The sequence below is a fragment of the Pavona decussata genome, unplaced genomic scaffold (assembly GCF_977016875.1).
Source record: "Pavona decussata unplaced genomic scaffold, jaPavDecu1.1 SCAFFOLD_244, whole genome shotgun sequence".
Classification (NCBI taxonomy): domain Eukaryota; kingdom Metazoa; phylum Cnidaria; class Anthozoa; order Scleractinia; family Agariciidae; genus Pavona; species Pavona decussata.
In genome coordinates, this window is record NW_028145649.1 from 30,215 (window position 1) to 47,839 (window position 17,625).

The following is a 17,625-nucleotide window of genomic DNA, read 5'->3' on the forward strand; positions in this document are numbered from 1 at the left end:
GACTAAAAAGAATTATCACCAGAAGCAATCGTGACTTTCTTGGACACGTTTTCCAGCGCTTGGCGCCTGTCACATGTTTTTTTTCGAGTTGTGATTGAGTCAATGTGTTATTACGCTCTGAGACTCACTATGGACTCGACGCTTCGTGCATAGTTTTTATTATGAAAATTAGTTTTCGTTCATATATATTCGTGTCAAATGTATTCTCTTTTATTATGAATAAGACCAAACAGCTAAATTACTATTGACCTATTCAGACTTATTCTGTCACGAAAAACCTGTTACTCAGCTGTCGTGGGCACTGGACGGTTCGTTTTGGTGGAATATCTGTTAGCAGGGTGGCATTCCCACTTCAGAAATTCGGTATAAAATTGTGATGAAAGACTAGCGTTTCCATTGGGGAAATGTTATCTCAAACTTTTGAAACATCGTGAAAAGCTAAACCTTACGTTTTCGGAGTGGCAAATAAGTGGTTTTTTAAAAGTGTTGAAGAAGTTCAGCTTGTATTTTCGAACGTATAATAAAAGCTCGGAAATTCGAGGAATAAGTTCTTTTCCTAAACGTTTCCTCGATGAAACATTGAGCTATAAACTCTTTACAGAGAAAATGTATGGCAATCCTCGCTCTCAGGAGGAGACACCGTGAAACATGACGAGGTTGCTTAGGTGTCCTTAAGCTGTTTACACTGAAATTGTAACTATGAAATGAAAACAATAGAACGCAGTGCTGAGATTCAGTACAACTTTGGTTATAACAGACAATAAAGAAATCAAGAGATGTGTATTGTGAATAAAACCGTTTTAAACTGAAACCGTGTTAGTTAGTGTTGAAACTGACCTGGTGAGTTGTTTTGTGGAAATTATTATTGATCAAAATTGATACACTGTGAGGGAAAAGTACCGTGGGAAATTTGCCTTCATGAAATCGCAAACTTCGTAAACTATTTTTCCTTGTAGGTACGTCGAGTGTTACAGAAATACGTTTGATAAGACCTCCGATCGTCATTTACACAAAAATGGTGGATGGAAAGTCAGGGGATATAGAGAACCACATGCAAGAGATTAACAATGCTATAGAAGTGGGTGACAGAGGGAGAGAGGGAAGTGCCTCTTTCGACCTGGGCTTTGCTTATTACAATCGAGGTGATTTGCAACAAGCGTTAGAGTATGGCACGGAAACGCTTAGTATTGCAAAGGAAAGGGGTGATAAGGCTTTGGAGAAAGAAGCCTATTGGCTTTTAGGCAAGGTTTTTTTCGGTCTGGGTAATTTTGCACAAGCCATAGAGTACCACACTAAACTTGTCAGCATTGCCAAAGAACTGGGGAATAGAACTGCAGAGGGAAAAGCCTGTTGCGACATCGGCAGGGCTTATAAGAGACTTCGCAATTTTGAACAAGCTATAGAGTTCTACAAACTGCATCTTAGTGTTGCAAAAGAAGAAGGGGACAAGGATGGCGAGAGATGTGCTTGTACACAACTGGGCAAGGTTTATTGCAGTCTGGGTGATTTTAAACAAGCCGTAGAGTACCACACCAAAGGTCTCAGTATTGCAAAAGAACTGGGGAACAGAACTGCAGAGGGAATAGCCTACTGCAAGCTCGGCATTACTTATGAGGGACTTCGCAATTTTGAACAAGCTATAGAGTTCTACAAACTGCATCTTAGTATTGCCAAAGAAGTAGGTGACAGGAATAGCGAGGGATGTGCTTGTAGACAACTGGGCGAGGTTTATTGCAGTCTGGGTAATTTCAAACAAGCCATAGAGCACCACACTAAACTTCTCAGTATTGCAAAAGAACTCGGGAACAGAACTCTAGAGGGAATAGCCTGTTCCGACATCGGCAGAGCTTATGAGGGATTTCGCAATTTTGAACAAGCTATAGAGTACTTCAAACTGCATCTTTGTATTGCTGAAGAAGTAGGGGACAGGGTTAGCGAGGGATGTGCTTGTAGTCTACAAGGCGATGTTTACTGCAGTCTGGGTAGTTTCAAACAAGCCATAGAGTACCACACTAAACGTCTCAGTATTGCAGAAGAACTGGGGAACAGAGCTGCGGAAGGAAAAGCCTGTTCCGACATCGGCAGAGCTTATGAGGGACTTCGCAATTTTGAACAAGCTATAGTGTACTACAAACTGTATTTTAGCATTGCCAAAGAATTAGGGGACAGGAGAAACGAGAAATGTGCTTGTGAACAACTGGGCGATGTTTATTTCAGACTGGATAATTTTAAACAAGCCATAGAGCACCGCACCGAATGTCTCAGTATTGCCAAAGAACTGGGTGACAGAGGTTCAGAGGAACGTACTTATAAATGTCTAGGCGAGTCATATCAACAGCTTGGTGATTTTAAACAAGCTATAGACTACCATGCGCAAGGTCTCAGGATTGCTAAAGAAGTGGGAAACAAGGCTAGCGAGGGAAAGGCATATTTCGGACTGGGCATATCCTATGTGAATCTGAAAAATTAAAAGAAGCCACGGAATCCTTCATAAAAGGACTCAATATTGTTAAAGAAGTAGGGGACAGGTCAGGGGAGAAACTCGCCTACTGCTGCCTTGGATATGCTTCCTTCAATTTGGGTGATTTGGAACGATCCATTGAGTACTATCAACAACATCTCAGCATTGCTAAGGAACTTAGGGACAAGGGAGGAGAGGCAGTTGCTCATAGAAGTCTTGGCACAATTTATCAACGTATGGGTAATATTGAACAAGCCATAGAGTGCCACAAACTATCTCTTACTATGAGCAAAGAGTTAGGGGACAGGCTTCTGGAGGGACATGCATACAATGGGCTAGGTTATGATTATCAATGTTCAGGTTGTTTTTCTGAGGCTGCTGAGTGTTATCGATCAAACATAGAGATCCTAGAAAGGACACGAACTCTTCTTCAGTCAGAAGATGCGTGGAAAATAGGCTTTCGTGATCTCAACTCGCATCCGTACACTGGCCTGTGGAGAACTCTTTTGATGAAAGGAGACACTGAGGAGGCTTTATGTGCTGCTGAGAAAGGAAGAGCACAGGCTTTGATAGATGTTTTGAAGACGCAGTATGGGGTTGACTCACAACCGTCTGCCTCAGTTGAACCAAAGGAAACTATTTCCTTTATATTAAACAATTTGTCAATACCCACAGTTTTTGTAGCATGGGATTGCTGCAGCACAAATTTTGGGGTGCTGAGAAAAGAAAGCGAGATTCTCTTTGAACACAACGAAACCAAACCATGTGGCATTGTCCCGTTGTTAATGGAAAACACCTTAGCAGAGATTGGCGCACCTGGTCGTGTGATTTGGGAGAATCGCTCAATGGATGAGCTCAGTAATGACTCACGGTCCAAAAGAGAAGATGTAGAAGAAACACAAGAGTCCTCAACATCTTTTGTCAATTCTTTGCGTCGACTGTACGATGTTATTATTGGCCCCATTGCGGAATTGCTCCGTGGGGACCAGTTAATAATTATTCCGGATGGTCCATTTTGCTTGGCTCCTTATTCTGGATTGAGTGAGTCAATCAGGATTCGCACTGTTCCCTCGCTGACTGCGTTGAAACTGATTGCAGGTGCACCTGAGGACTTTCACTTTAAGACTGGGGCGCTGGTCGTGGGAGACCCATGTTTAAAGGAAGTTAAGGACCGATACGGTGAGCCCTTATGGGAGCAGCTAGAATTTGCCAGAGAGGAAGCAAAGATGATTGGAAAACTTCTAAACATCACACCTCTGATTGGGAGTGATGCAACAAAAGACGAAGTTCTGAAAAGGCTCAAGTCGATTGCCTTGGTGCACATTGCCGCACATGGATGTGCACAAACCGGAGAAATTGTTTTGGCCCCAAAGTCTGATAGGTCATCGCAGATCCCTGAAAGGCAAGATTACATCTTAACAATGTCAGACGTGCAAGCCGTTCGTCTGCGTGCAAGGCTTGTTGTGCTTAGTTGCTGTCACAGTGGCCGGGGAGAGGTCAAGTCTGAGGGTGTGGTCGGCATAGCACGTGCTTTCTTGTGTGCTGGTGCTCGGTCTGTTCTGGTGTCACTCTGGGCGATTGATGACGAGGCAACCCTGATGTTCATGAGAAATTTCTACCAACAACTAGCAGATGGGAAACGCGCCAGTGTGGCTCTTCACCAGGCTATGAAATCACTTCGGGAGTCACAGAAGTTCGGTGACGTGAAGTACTGGCCTCCATTTGTGCTGATTGGTGATGACGTCACTCTTGAAATTGGCAAACAGACGGATAATGGTGAGTCTAGTTTGCGTATGAATTTGGAAAACAGTAATTTTATTTGTAAATAATTAAGGACAGTCAGAGTCTTAGGGTCGTGAAATCTGTCTGAAAGTTATATTATGATGAAATTTGCTATGTGTTGATTCCATTTGTTTTAGATTGAGTTAAGCTGTTCAACGCGTTCAGGCTTATGACCCGAATTGGTGAAATGGCAAAAAGTTTTGTGAGATTGGAGTGGTGAAGTCACTAACTAAATTTTCAATCGTGCACTATCTTTTCTTTCGGTTTTCAAAACATGAAAAAGTCTGGAATAGACTAATGATTTAGTTATTTGTCGATAGGCGGAATGTCGTCATGCACGTCACGTTACGTCACGCACTCCTTACCACGGAAGACTGATAACGATGCTCTCACAGATTAAATTCTCCTGTTTTATTTTATTTTGTTTGCAGAAGAAGCGTCTTCAAGCCAGGAAGGAGCTGCTAAGCGAAGCTGACCCTGACGTATGATAATGTCCATTTGGTTTCCTTTAACTCTGATGACTTCTGAGAAACAGTGTAATCATGCTGGATCCAAAAGATGTCAAAGACCAAAACTCTATAGTTGCTTTAATTAAGAAATTCATAAGGAAACAATTTAAATCCGATGGCACTTAAAATTGTTTTTTTGTTGCAATTCGTTCAGTGAAGGACACATCATTGCTTATTTCTGTATATATGTTTTGAAGCTATTACTGTGTATATAGTTTGAAGCCATTACTTTCACAGGATAGAATAACCAAGACAAATATTACTTAATGATTATTTTGAATAGATGATGCACATTGGCTTTTTTATATATATTTTCTGTGATGGAACATAACTTTTATGAATCTAAACAAAAACAACAACAACAACAATTTCTTTTAGTTGTCATAGAAACAAGACATGGCTGCCTCGTATCTCATTTTTAAAGGTCCTATTCTTTTGGGACTATTCCGGAATATTCATGGTCTTCTGGGACCTATTCTGTTTTCGGCATGAACAGAATAGTATTCCATTAATTCTGCCCCTAATACCAGAGTGAACGGAATACGGTTTGCCCAGGATAGAAATTGCGTTCTTTAGAGAAAGCTTTCAGTTTTATTGAAATAAGAGGACTTGTGTTCTTTTTAGAAAGGTTTTTAGTCGATAAAATCGGAATAGGCACAAACGTTTTTTTTTTGTGAACTGATAGTCTGTGTATTCTGTTATTTCTGGACCAGAATAAGAATAACCAGAATTGTCTCAAGAGAATGCGCTTCCAAATCAGTTCAACTGTTTCGTTTCACGATGAAACTCGTATTTCCATTGACATAGTTTTTGGTGACGACCGCGTTTCATACTCATTGGTATCGAGTAAGGAGTTCTATTAATAACAGAATAATAAGTGTACCGTATATACCGAGATTAAGTAATCAGAACATTCGCAATAAAATAATAGTCATACATAGCTATTTTGGCGTGATAAAAGTAATATTGATTTTTTTTATTTTATTTTTCAACCGCTCCCCAATGACGGTGTCTTCATTTTTTTCAGTCGAAAATAGACTTACCCAAAGACAAAGACAAAGAAAATACCTTGAAGTTCTCGGTAACGACCTGCGCCAAAAAACAAGTCGAGAACGATCGGTAAAAACAGGATTGTTTTCCGTGTACAAACTAATGGAAAATGAAACTGTTGGAATATTTTGGTTTCAAGTGTTAAAAGTGTTGGCTTCTTTCAGCTATTTTATGCTTTGATTCCAAAAATACATCTCGACATTTCCAGTTGACTGTAGAGTCGACTAAACGTTGTTTCGGTTTAAATTAGAACTGGAGTTAAAAGCTGTACTTTCTTATTCTTTTTAAAGGGGCCCTTGCGTTTCTGGTCGAATTGGAATTTGGAATTGTTGGTTTTTGTGGTGAGAGGAAAACGGGAGTAACCGGAGAAAAACCCTATGAGAAAGGATGAGAACCAACAATAAATTCAACTTGAACCTGGGCCGTTTTATGGGAGGTGAGTATTGTTATCACTGCGCATGCGCCATCCCTGCTCCCCTGGATATCACGTTGTTGCCCCTCACATTACGAGAAGGGAAGAAAGTTGCGGGTTTCCATGAAAATAATATTTCAAGCCAAAAACAAAAACAAAAAAACAAACAAAAACGAAAAATTCAAGACGTACTCACCCCCATATAAGTCCCTTCCCCTCCCCACTGGCGGCCTACACTATCAAATAGCTGCAGAATCATGCAATCAACAAACACAAGCTTACCACAAAATAGTTCAAGGAGGACCCAGAGGAATGCGCTTTTGGAAAGCATGTAAATTATCAGTTAACTTGATAACTGTCTTTTTCGAAATGACTTATTTGTAAAATCATAACCTCTTTTCTTGGAGGCGCAAACAGGTCTTTTTTGCATTAATGTAGGAAAAATATTGGAGGTTTCAATGTTACTTGTGCCAAGATGAATTGATGATGAGTGACTTGGGAATAATTTTAGACTGCTAGCGGTCTCTTTCTTCTCCTAAGTTCTTTAGCGCGCGAGGGATCTCCCCAATCCCCCCTCGTTCATGTTACTAATTTGCATAATTTTATTGTCACTCTGTGCGCATGACCTAAGGAAAAAGGTACGACTGCTCGCTGTCTATAATAATTTTTTCTGGCCTTGGGGCGGGGGAATGTCGAGAACGAAATACTAAATATCCAAGATTAGAAAATGAAGCACCTTGAAGGTCGAAAACGAAGCCAGGAAGCATCCCAAATTTAGGAAGTAAATGGCAGTCATCCCTTATTTCAGAGTTGACTCGTGAGTTCGAACGAAAATCACACTTAACACTTTCGCCCTTCCACCGATGAGAGGCGAAGCCCAAAACGTCTGGAATTTGTTCAATTTTTTGTCACTTCTTCGCCATTTACTCAACTTTTACGACAAATTCGCACAGTCGAAATCGGCCGTTAAAGGGGCATTGCCATTTTTGTGTTACTCCCGAATGTCGAAACAAAAACATGAGTATTAATGGACGCGTTAACGTAATTATGCCCCAGTTTGTTTCATGATAAAACTCCAATAACTAGTGGACAAAAAATTCGTGTAGGTTACCTTTGCAGATGACCAGGATGAAAATGGTTTTTTCATGCGGTTTATTGGGGAAGATCCTACTAAACTTATTGCTTATGTTTTGCTCTTCCTTCGAGAAGTCTGTTTAGTTTGTTTTCTTTGTACTTTTAGAGAAAATTTATGTTTGATTAAAAGTTACTTTGACAAAATTTTGTGCCGTTTTGACAAAAACTTAGAAAAATACCGTGACAATTACCTTCTCAATTGCGCGCAATTTATGTCCACTCTACCGACTGAAAGAACTAATAGCTAGCCTTTTATAATGATTAGTTTGTGTCGGTAAAGAAGCACTGATGTGCGTGACGTAAACTGAAATGTAGCATGATGCTGAATATTAACTAGAAAATAAATTGAATGAATAATGCCGTACGAAATATATCGCATGTATCACCGATAAGATTAAGTTAGTGAATAAAGCAGATTGCACACTTGTAAACCGGCAAAGTCCGAAGTTAATGTACTGCATGACAATGATGTAACTACACACATCTATTAAGCTAAATAAGGGAGAGAAACGCGTGTAGTTGTGTAATAGAAATTAAATTTAGGAGCATTAGAATAGTGTAGGCTTGGGATTTTACTTTTGAATGTGCTGTTGTCGAGGAAGAGGCAACCTCAGAATGGTTCGAGCTAACGACTGGTGTCAAACAGGGATGTACAATGTCTGGCTTTCTTTTTCTGCTTATTATAGACTGGGTAATGAGGCATACTGTGAAGGAGGAGGGAACCGGACTGAGGTGGAAATTTACATCAAAACTTGAGCTTCTTGACTTCGCGGACGATGTAGCTTTAATTTCCTCAACGCAAAGACACGTGCAGTTGAAAACAAACAGGCTGGTAGAGAATGCAGAAAGGGCAGGCCTTCGGGTAAATGTCGGGAAGTGCAAAGTCATGAGAGTAAATGCAAGGAATAACGAAGCCATCACAGTGAACGGTGTGGCGTTGGAAGATGTAGAAAAGTTTACTTACCTGGGCGCCACAGTATGTAAACAAGGGGGTGGCGAAGAGGACATCAAGGCTAGGCTAGGGAAAGCGAGAGGAGCGTTTGTGAAGCTAGACCGAGTATGGAGCTCCAGCAGTATGTCGAGGAGGACGAAGATCAGGCTATAAAAAACATTGGTCAAACCAGTTCTCATGTATGGTTGCGAAACATGGAAAATGAACGAAAGTGATGCCAAGAAAATCGATGTGTTTCAGAACCGATGCCTGAGAAGGGTAATGTAGATTAAATGGCAAGATAAGATCAGTAATAGAGAGCTACTGGAAAGGGCTAACGTGGAGAAGTTGAGTGAAGAGGTAAGAAGAAGGAGATGGAGATTCATTGGACACATCCTGAGACAACAACCTGACAATGACTGTGTTACAGCCCTAACATGGACCCCAGAGGGAAGGAGAAAGAGAGGCCGGCCAAAAACAACTTGGCGGCGCACGGTAGAACAAGAGAGGTCCAAAGCAGGGTGGCAGTCCAGGAGTGAGGTGCGCACTGCAGCGCAAGACAGGAATCGCTGGAAAGCCCATGTGGAGGCCCTATGCGCCACCTTGGCACGAGGGGACACGTGAAGTGAAGGGATTTTACTGTGCTCGTGATTGCAGGGAAAATACTTGTCTCGCAAATAGAACCTTGTAAATCTTAGTACAATTATAATGTAAGGTCAGATCGAGTAAGAACGAATTGTGAATGGAACTGTGAATCGCGATTTATAGAAGATAGTGAATTGTAGAATGGATCGGAGATTGTCGGATTATTGGAATGTTGCAATAAATCTTCAGTAAAGGAAAGATACAGTCCTCTTCAGTTTGTGAACCGGCGAGTGCGGAGTCCGTGAAAGATTCTGCGACAGTTTGTGCTAAACGTCTTTCACTGAAACATGGTTTACAGTAGTCAACACTAAAACAGTCTATTGATTATTGGCTGTCCTTGGAAACGACGCCATCTAACTGGCCACCTGTAATTGCTTGCCGTCCAATCCAAAGTACAATTTTACTTTACTTTGATAAGGTCTGTTCAGTGGGCAGACAGACGTAAAGGTAATCACAAGATATTAAATACCTTTTGCTTTGCTCGATGAAGGAAGTTTTTCGAATATTTTAATTAAGCACGGTAATCAAAATATCAGCAAAAACAAACTACGTTTCGAAACATCGTGGCTTGACTTGACTTGAAAATGAAGCCACCATGTCTTCAAAACGAAGTCTCTTTTCGCTATCTTTTATTTTAAATTGTTTCTCTAAATTCTTACTTATTAGAATCAAAATATCGTATCCGCAAAGTGTACGTTGTCGAAAGTTCGAAAGTTCGAAAGCTTTTCACTGTCAAGTTACGCGTGGCCACTTCTAAACAGCTGTCGACGGTTGCATTTTCTGACTATCGGATTGGTCTCTATCATGTCGCTGTAATGTTAAGACGAATTTTTCAAGAAATCCGAGAGGTAACCGACATCAAGCTGATAGACCTTATGAAACCCACGAGTTTTTAACGGTCTGCCAGAATTAGAAATGAAAGTAGCCATTTTATGACATTATAGGATAAAAACAAGCTTAGAACCGAATCGAGGCTAAGCCTCGTGCTGGCCAAGAAAATGCTTCCCACATGGGAGAGAAAGAATTCAACAACTCTTATGTAAAGCTTTTCGCATAATGCGGAGTGGACCGGTGAGGGTAGGACTCTGCAGAGACTTTGCTCCCGTAAAATCTACCTCGTGAAGGGGGGTAGGGGGGAGAAGGGACATACCGCGAGAGTATTAAGACATGGGGAGGACCTACAGAGTTGAGAGGAAGACGCATAATAGTTGTCCCTTCCATAAAATGCCCGGCTAGAGATGTTTCGGCGACAACGACGAGCCAAGGTAAGAAGGCAGATAGCATCGGATATTTGGGAAGAATAAACCAACGCCATCTGAAGTCTTGTTTGTATGAGCGTATACAAGTCTTTGTTAGGTACGTACAATTTTGTAGCTCAAGGCAGAATTTAGTTGGTTATAAAGTTTGCGCGATTTTAAAACAAAGCTTAGTCCAGATCTTCAAATGTTATCTTATGTTTGAATGTGTGTATGTGGATAAGCTAAACATTATTCACTGTTCACCCGATCGTCAAATAATTTTATTTTATTGGTGGTTTGCATGTGACGTCATGGCGTCCATGTTGGTGGACAGGAGCAATAAGGTTTTCCTCCTCTGGGAGTTAACTTCCCTTTTTATGCAAACTTTGTGAACAAATTTTCTTTCGTTTTGTCCACTAACATGGCTGCAATGCAAACCACCTATACAGTCAAGAGACAGATAACTTGTCTGCATGCCGAACTTGGGCAAGCATCTTTGGTTCATCTGATAATTTTTCTCGGTATATATAAAGTCAAACAGATGAACTCGTCGTCTAGATGTAAGTTGACAGTATCCCCAGTAGGGTCGCTCTCTCTCTCCTTCTAACAGAGGCCTCTCAGCTTCTGTAGAGGAGAGAGGGACTCCCTTGTAAAAGAGGTGGGAAATGTTGTCATCTCTCTTTGGTGTATAAATTGTGGATTTCGGAGCCTCATGAGCTGAACGAACAGTTCCTTCAAGAGCAAGTCCACCCCCGAAAGGATATCATCAGGCAAAAATTTTTCAAGCCCTAAAAGCCTGCTGTGAGTCGTGGTCCAAGGAAGCCCCACAATTATCCGGGAGGAGCGGCTAGTGCCGAAAGATTTGATAAGATTTTATAGTAACCAGTACAAGATTTCTTCTATTTTATTTTTTAATGGAGAAACACCGTTTTCTAAAAGAAGATTGGAATGAGATTATTTGTTTACTTCATAGGTCTCGCTCTTAGCCTTGACTCATTAGAGCGGTATTTGATTGACAATCAGAAGTTACAGTACACTATAATAATTAAATCTTGATTTGCTCTCGGCCAGCTTAAATATCTGCCTACTTTGCGCATCGTTGGTTTCGCTCGGAGATTGTTTAGATTCATTACGTGATCACTGTTGTTTAGTCTGCATGCAACAATACAACTGTGAATTCACGATGGCTTTCTTTTTTTAACATTCTCAGTTGATCGTTGTTTCCCTAGATGCCTGCCATGACCGAAATTTCCCCAATTAGCTCGTATTTTAGTTGGTTAGAGCGCTACTGGTATAATTCAGATGTTGTGGATCCAAATCCCATCAAACCAAATTTCCGTCACAGGGCTAGCAAGCCGGGGAACTCTAGGACGGTACTCCTCACTTAAGCACTCAAATAAATCGTTACTTTCTAAGTACAGGGACTGTTGAAGGGGTCACTGTTTTATCTAGACAGCCTTGATCTTGAGAAGTCCTTGAGTTCTACCTCCAAGACATTATACGTGGAAACATAAAAGCCCACTCTTTGATCTTGAGGTCAACAAAACTTTCATCGCGCGATAATTTTTTTGGAGCAATGGAGGAAGGCCAACTTTGCGTGAAACAGGTAGAGTTTATAATGAATCCTACTATTTCCTCTCTTGTCAACTTTTACATGTTGTCGTGCATTTTTTAATAATCCAAAAAAATTACTGTCAGGTGCAGTTTTGTCGATACATGTTTGTAAGTGGAATATATGAAATAGCATATATTTGAAATATGTGAAGTGTCATATATATTAACTGTCTCAAAATCTGTTAATGCTTTCAATTTGTGTGATGTTTGTGGCAGTTAAAGACTAGAACACAGCTGTGTTCCTTGGGTTGGTTATGGATGGCTTATGACGTCCCCTACATCTGTAACATTTTCAAAAAAACCTTTAGACAAAATTACTTAGCTTTTGAATAAGACGAAAACACACAGTTCTTCAGTCTGAAAAGAAGGTCTTGCTCCGGGCAACGTTTCATAAAATGTATCGCACAACATGATTGCGACAGAAGTTGTACCATAAAACGGCCGAGTGCAAAGGGCCCTACTACGAACATGGCATATACCGAAATAGCTGCGAGAGGAAGAATTCGATTCCGCACCGCGCATGGTAATGTTTAGCAGCAGAAAAATTCGAGATTTTTGTGTTGCGGCCGCACGGTACGTTGAAATGCGCAATATTTGTAGTGCAATTTCTGTCGCAGTTTGATATCAAGACAATTTGGATGCAACGTTACCTAATGTGTTTTCTCAGCGGTCTCGAGCGATCTCTTGTAACAATTAAGAACTAACTTCGAGCCCTGTTTCATAAGCAAGAACCTTGGTGTTTTTTATTGTAGAGGAACATTGATTATCATTTATGTACTAATACTGATATTTTTTAGTTTTTAACAAAAGGTTGGTTCGTTGGAAGAATTTTGCAGTAATAATTGTGTGTTTTGAAGAACTGCATGTAGTAGTTTGCATAATAGTACATGACTGGAAATTGTTTGAAATGGAAGACCTTCTTTAAAAAAAAGTAAATAAAAGGGGCTCTCGATGAGAACATTCCTTTGTAATACGTTGTCATGTTTTACCCTCGGTTTTACATAGCAACTCCTAGGTTTTGCTACCGAATTATAACGAGCGAGATCAGCATATTTCTGCGGTTCCAATGTGTGAAAGAAACGTTTTTCCGAAAATGGAATATTCCTAATTTTTTTAGTTAAAATTACCTTTTTTGAAGTAACACGTTTTAGCTTGTTTTTGTGATATATTGGTTTCGGTTAATGTTCGGTCAATTTTGGCGGTTTTCAGAAGTTGGTCAGATTCAGAAATCCAAGATGGCCGCCGTTTGGCATTGATGACGTGCCACATATGACGTCATCATTTTCTCTTGTGAACCTCAAACAAATCATCTTTGAATATACTATATATCATCCAAGTGACATTGTGGAATGTGGTGGGGGGAGGGGGACGAAAAAATCCCGGTCTGGGCCGGTAAAGGATTAACAGAATTCCAAGAAAAATTCAAAGAGCTGTCCGGCAAACCGGTTCCCGAATTGTTCCTTAAAGGTTAAATTTGTAAATATAGTGATAAATGACAACCGGTGAGGTAATCAGCGATAACATCTACCCAACAACTGTGTTTTAGAGACAGGCCTATACGCTCCACCCGTCTCCGCACAATGAATAAAATCTCTTTGAATTTTCCAGAAACGTTGTTTTCGAATGGTGAATTATGTGAACTCGATTATAATTAACAATTACCTTGTAACTTACAGAGCTGTTAAAACTGACGACAAATACTACAACATGCGTGGGATCGCTGATGCCGTCTGGAACACAATAGACGACAATCAAGAGTTGACATAAAATAATTCTTCACTCCCGCAACTGTGAGAAGCCTGGTATGAGTAATGGACTGTGGGATCGTTTTGGTGGACGAATGGACATAGCTCCGACGAATAAGTGCATTATTCGGCATTTCCTCAGGGTAACGAAGTTCTTGTTAAATTGGGATCCCCAGTGAAAGCAACGAACGGTTTCATTATTTCCACAACGTTGATTCCACAAATTACTACACCACGCTTCTTCAGATTTACACCTTTCTGTATGGACGAGCTCTCGCCCTTTTATATACGTACACCTCAAGGTTCTAGAAATTCCTCTAAAGAGCTAAATTTAGTAGTATTGTACGGTTTCTAAACCAGGGTTATTACCTAAGAAAAACATTCCAGAATGTTCTTTAGGTGCGGACGGCTGAATGACTTCCGGTTCTAGACGGCTGTTCTATCAAGGAAGTTCTGAAAGTTAAACTTTCCCTGACATGTAAATTATGGTTATGTCTTGAAGAATGCCCAGAAATTAGCCAGAAAAGCAGGTGGTCGAGTTTGTGAAAATATAATACTCATAAATGACAACCGACGAGGCTGCTAACAACATTCCCATCTAAACAATTGTAAGCCGGAGCTCAATTTCCACGAAAGTCCCAAGAATGGAAAATTTTACAGCAGATGAAAATACTTTCCAGGTTTACCAAAACGGCACATTATCAGTGGACATGGCCACGGTTTTTGTTGCTTTGAACATATTTCTGTCCATCGTTGCATCTCTTGGCAATGGTCTGATCCTAGTCGCTCTTCACAAAGTGACTTCTCTTCATCCACCAACAAAATTGTTGTTTCAATGCCTGGCAGTCAGTGATCTTTTCGTTGGACTCGTTTCCTTGCCACTAAGAGCCATATTTTACTTGCCTTACATAATAGCGGTAAATATGAAAACGTTTCAATACGTTCCCGACATAACTGGTGGTTTCGGTTTCAGTTTTGGCATATCATCAGCTTTAATATCGACGGCCATAAGTATGGACAGGCTCCTCGCTCTTTTATTGAGGCTAAGATACAGACATGTTGTAACTTTAACGCGAATTGGGGCAGCTATAGTTTGTTGTTTATTGCTTAGTGTTGTCATTGGATTTTTGCACGTTTTCTTCAGCGACAAGTTATACAGCTTGGCTTTTGCCGTTGGTGTTTGCACACTTTCAGCTATCATATCAGTTTTCTGTTACACCAAGATCTACACTAAATTACGGCAACATCAAGCTCAAGTACACAACCTCGTGGAGCAAGGACAACCAAATGGAGCCAGAGAAAGTCCACTGAACATTACACGATACAAGAAGACGGTTGCTAGCATAGCGTGGTTACAATTGTCATTAGCTGTCTGTTATCTTCCTTTTGGCATTGTGTTTTTCAAACAATTCGTGTTTGGATTGTCAAACAAAACCTCTCAAATCACTTGGTTTTTTGCCATAACTCTGATGCATTCAAGCTCGTTCCTAAACCCGCTTCTTTACAGTTGGAAAATCCCAGACGTACAACAAGCTGTGAAGGACACAATCAAACAGTTTTGTAGCTCATAAACTTGAGCTTCGGCAAATCTCGATGCCGATGTCACATATATGGCGGCATGGAAAGCAGCGTGTTTCAATTACCGTCATCCGACCGACCCACATTTGTGGGAATTTCGCAGAAAAATTAATTAAATAAAAAGTGATACTATTGCAACGTTTCCTAGCGAGCAGCTGAAAACTGAACAGAGAGTGAGGTCGACCTATTCGCTTCAGTTAGTGTACAGTTAAAAGAGAGATTTAAAGCTGAGTTTTCTTTATCGTAAGTACCGAACGTATTGCTCCTTACTGCTTTCGGGCTTTCAGCGTTTTTATTACTATTGACATCTGCAGTGAAGTGTCAAATGCAAAATGTCGGTAATTTGGCAACATCAGTAACTGAAAAATAAAATACGTGGCATTTTAAAATATCTCTAAAAAGTTTACATTTCCTTTTTCGTCTTTCAAATAAGGACTTTAAAAATTTTAAGTACATGTCTTTTATCGATATCGAGATTTTGGAAAACCGAGGAAAATGGTTGTAATATCTAACGAAATTTTGCTTACTTTGTAATCCTGCGTCAGATTATGTTAAAATTTTAACAATTAGGTCTAGTTTCCGAGAATAATCACAGTTTAGTAAAACAAAACAACCAATTAAGTTCTTCCATATTTTGCCAGAGTTGTGCTGTATTATAATGACCCCGCTAGGTACCTTGCTGTGTTTTAGAACGTGTTATGTTATATATCTGCACCTGTCATGGACGGACAAGCCACGACTGAATTCTCACAAACATGAAGTAAATGCAATATTCACCTTCTGAAAATAGCACTACAATCGATTTAAAACAGAAGCAAACCGTTAGTTAGAACTGGTCAGGTTAAATCGCGTGGGTGGGTCGTGCAAGGAATGCGCAGTCAAGTGCTAACTTTAAAGAGCGTCTTAGTGCGCGCTTTAACCGGTCTTAAAGCAAGAAAATTAATATGAAAATTGTCTCTGCTATAATTTATCAAGAAATTAATTATCTCTGTTAGAGTGCCACAAGACAGGAGGAAGCAATGTCGTCGAGTGGGTAGGGCGCCGGACTTCAAATCCGGAGGTCCCGGCTTCAAGTTCCGCTCTGACCGCTCTAGAGTAGTTTCTCGCTAGCCCCGAGTTCAACTCCCAGGCCGCGCTTGTAAAAAGTCAGCTGGTCTGCCTCCTGCCATTTGGGATTTTTAACCATGTTATTTTCAATTTAAATTATTGGTTTGTGAAGTTTAATGCTCGGCCTCACTAGTACTTGCCGAGGGTAAATAAAGGTTATATTTAAGACTGTTGACGCACTTAACGGTCTTAACTGCGCTGGGTAAGCTTCTTTGAATTTTTTCTTATATAAAAACGGGCTCAAACCATTCAGTTAAGTTTAGACAGCCAAGAGCTAAGGTTGACCGTTAATTTTCACTCATTGTTAGTCAGAATACAGCAGAACGCGCGCGCTCCCTGGTGAAATAGCGGAAAGCCAACGATTTATCATTTTTAGAAGTAAACTGAGAAAACTTTGAAATTATTACATTTTTATCATAGTTGGATTGTGTATTTGATTAAGGGAACATTCTCGATAGCGAACTGAACACCTCGGACATTTCCTTTTATGTTTTGTTTATATGGTAAAATCCTGTTGTTGTTTTTGCTAAGGGGTCTTGTTGGGTGGAGAAAATTAAGTACTTAACGAGAAATGTGGAAAGCTATAATGATCTTTAAATCTTTACATGTTCTTACACCTGAGTAGTTTAAGCGAGCTGTTTGTCCAGCTGTGAAATAACTGAATATTCTCGGCTCTAAAAGACTACATTAACAAAACTACAAATCCATTGCCTCGCACCCACTTTCTGATGCAGTTCTTTGGAAAAGCTCACCTTCAGATTTTTGGTTAGCATCATCACTAAATAATTTCTGTCCCTCGTGTTGGGGTAAATACCAGTCAACAAAATTACCCACAAAAAAGGAAGAAAACGAAAATAAGTCCAGTGACCATCAAACAGACAAAAGAGGAGGACGAAAAAGATGCAAAACAAACTCAGTAATTGCTTCTCCATCAGTTGGGGTGCAATCGTTTGTTAGCCCTACATCCCTATTCTTGGCTGTGGGGTGATTCTGTTCTCCCCCTTTTGATAGACTTATAGACTATCTGTGGGCCAACACAATAGTGACAGGGAAGTGCACCCTCGCCTGCACTTTGCCCCACGGTAAGTGCTATGGCCTTTGTTCGAAAAAAGTCTGATCTCTCCAAGATTGTATCATCGTACCTTCTGACCTGATATCCTCCCAGAAGAGCACCCTTCCTGTGGTCCACCCTATGTTACACTCTAACATAGGTTCCCTTAAAGACACTGTTACTTTTTGGGATAGTCTCTACCTTCGCTGCAATCCACGTTTTGCCACAGCAATCAGCATTTCTAGTCTCCTTCTTCTGCGTTCTGGGTGTTTGTATCATGCACGTCTCCCTTACAGCAACTAGCAGCTAATTTTAAGATGTGAGCATTCAAGTCAGAGTCAAATTAAGTGGCCAGTTTATTCACCAAA

At 40.4% G+C, this 17,625-nt stretch overlaps 2 protein-coding genes across 2 annotated transcripts; both read left to right on the plus strand.

The window, feature by feature from the left end:
- Nucleotides 1-1,015: 1,015 nt before the first annotated feature.
- On the plus strand, nucleotides 1,016-4,863 carry LOC146457245 (tetratricopeptide repeat protein 28-like). Its single transcript, XM_085092126.1, has 4 exons — nucleotides 1,016-2,081; nucleotides 2,322-2,398; nucleotides 2,758-4,237; nucleotides 4,675-4,863. The coding sequence occupies exons 1-4, from the start codon at nucleotides 1,016-1,018 to the stop codon at nucleotides 4,716-4,718; spliced, it is 2,667 nt and encodes an 888-aa protein (XP_084948252.1). The 3' UTR covers nucleotides 4,719-4,863.
- A 3,140-nt stretch (nucleotides 4,864-8,003) lies between these two features.
- On the plus strand, nucleotides 8,004-8,453 carry LOC146457246 (uncharacterized). Its single transcript, XM_085092128.1, has one exon. It carries the CDS (start codon nucleotides 8,004-8,006, stop codon nucleotides 8,451-8,453), a length of 450 nt encoding a protein of 149 aa, XP_084948254.1.
- Nucleotides 8,454-17,625: the final 9,172 nt, after the last annotated feature.

Bases quoted from the DNA above. Each gene is read 5' to 3' on its own strand.
- LOC146457245 (XM_085092126.1), top strand. From the start codon at position 1,016: ATGGTGGATGGAAAGTCAGGGGATATAGAGAACCACATGCAAGAGATT. The intron at 2,082-2,321 runs GCAGAGCTTATG...ATAAATGTCTAG, and splicing joins AAAAGCCTGTTCCGACATCG to GCGAGTCATATCAACAGCTT. The intron at 4,238-4,674 runs GTGAGTCTAGTT...TTTTGTTTGCAG, and splicing joins TGGCAAACAGACGGATAATG to AAGAAGCGTCTTCAAGCCAG.
- LOC146457246 (XM_085092128.1), top strand. From the start codon at position 8,004: ATGTCTGGCTTTCTTTTTCTGCTTATTATAGACTGGGTAATGAGGCAT.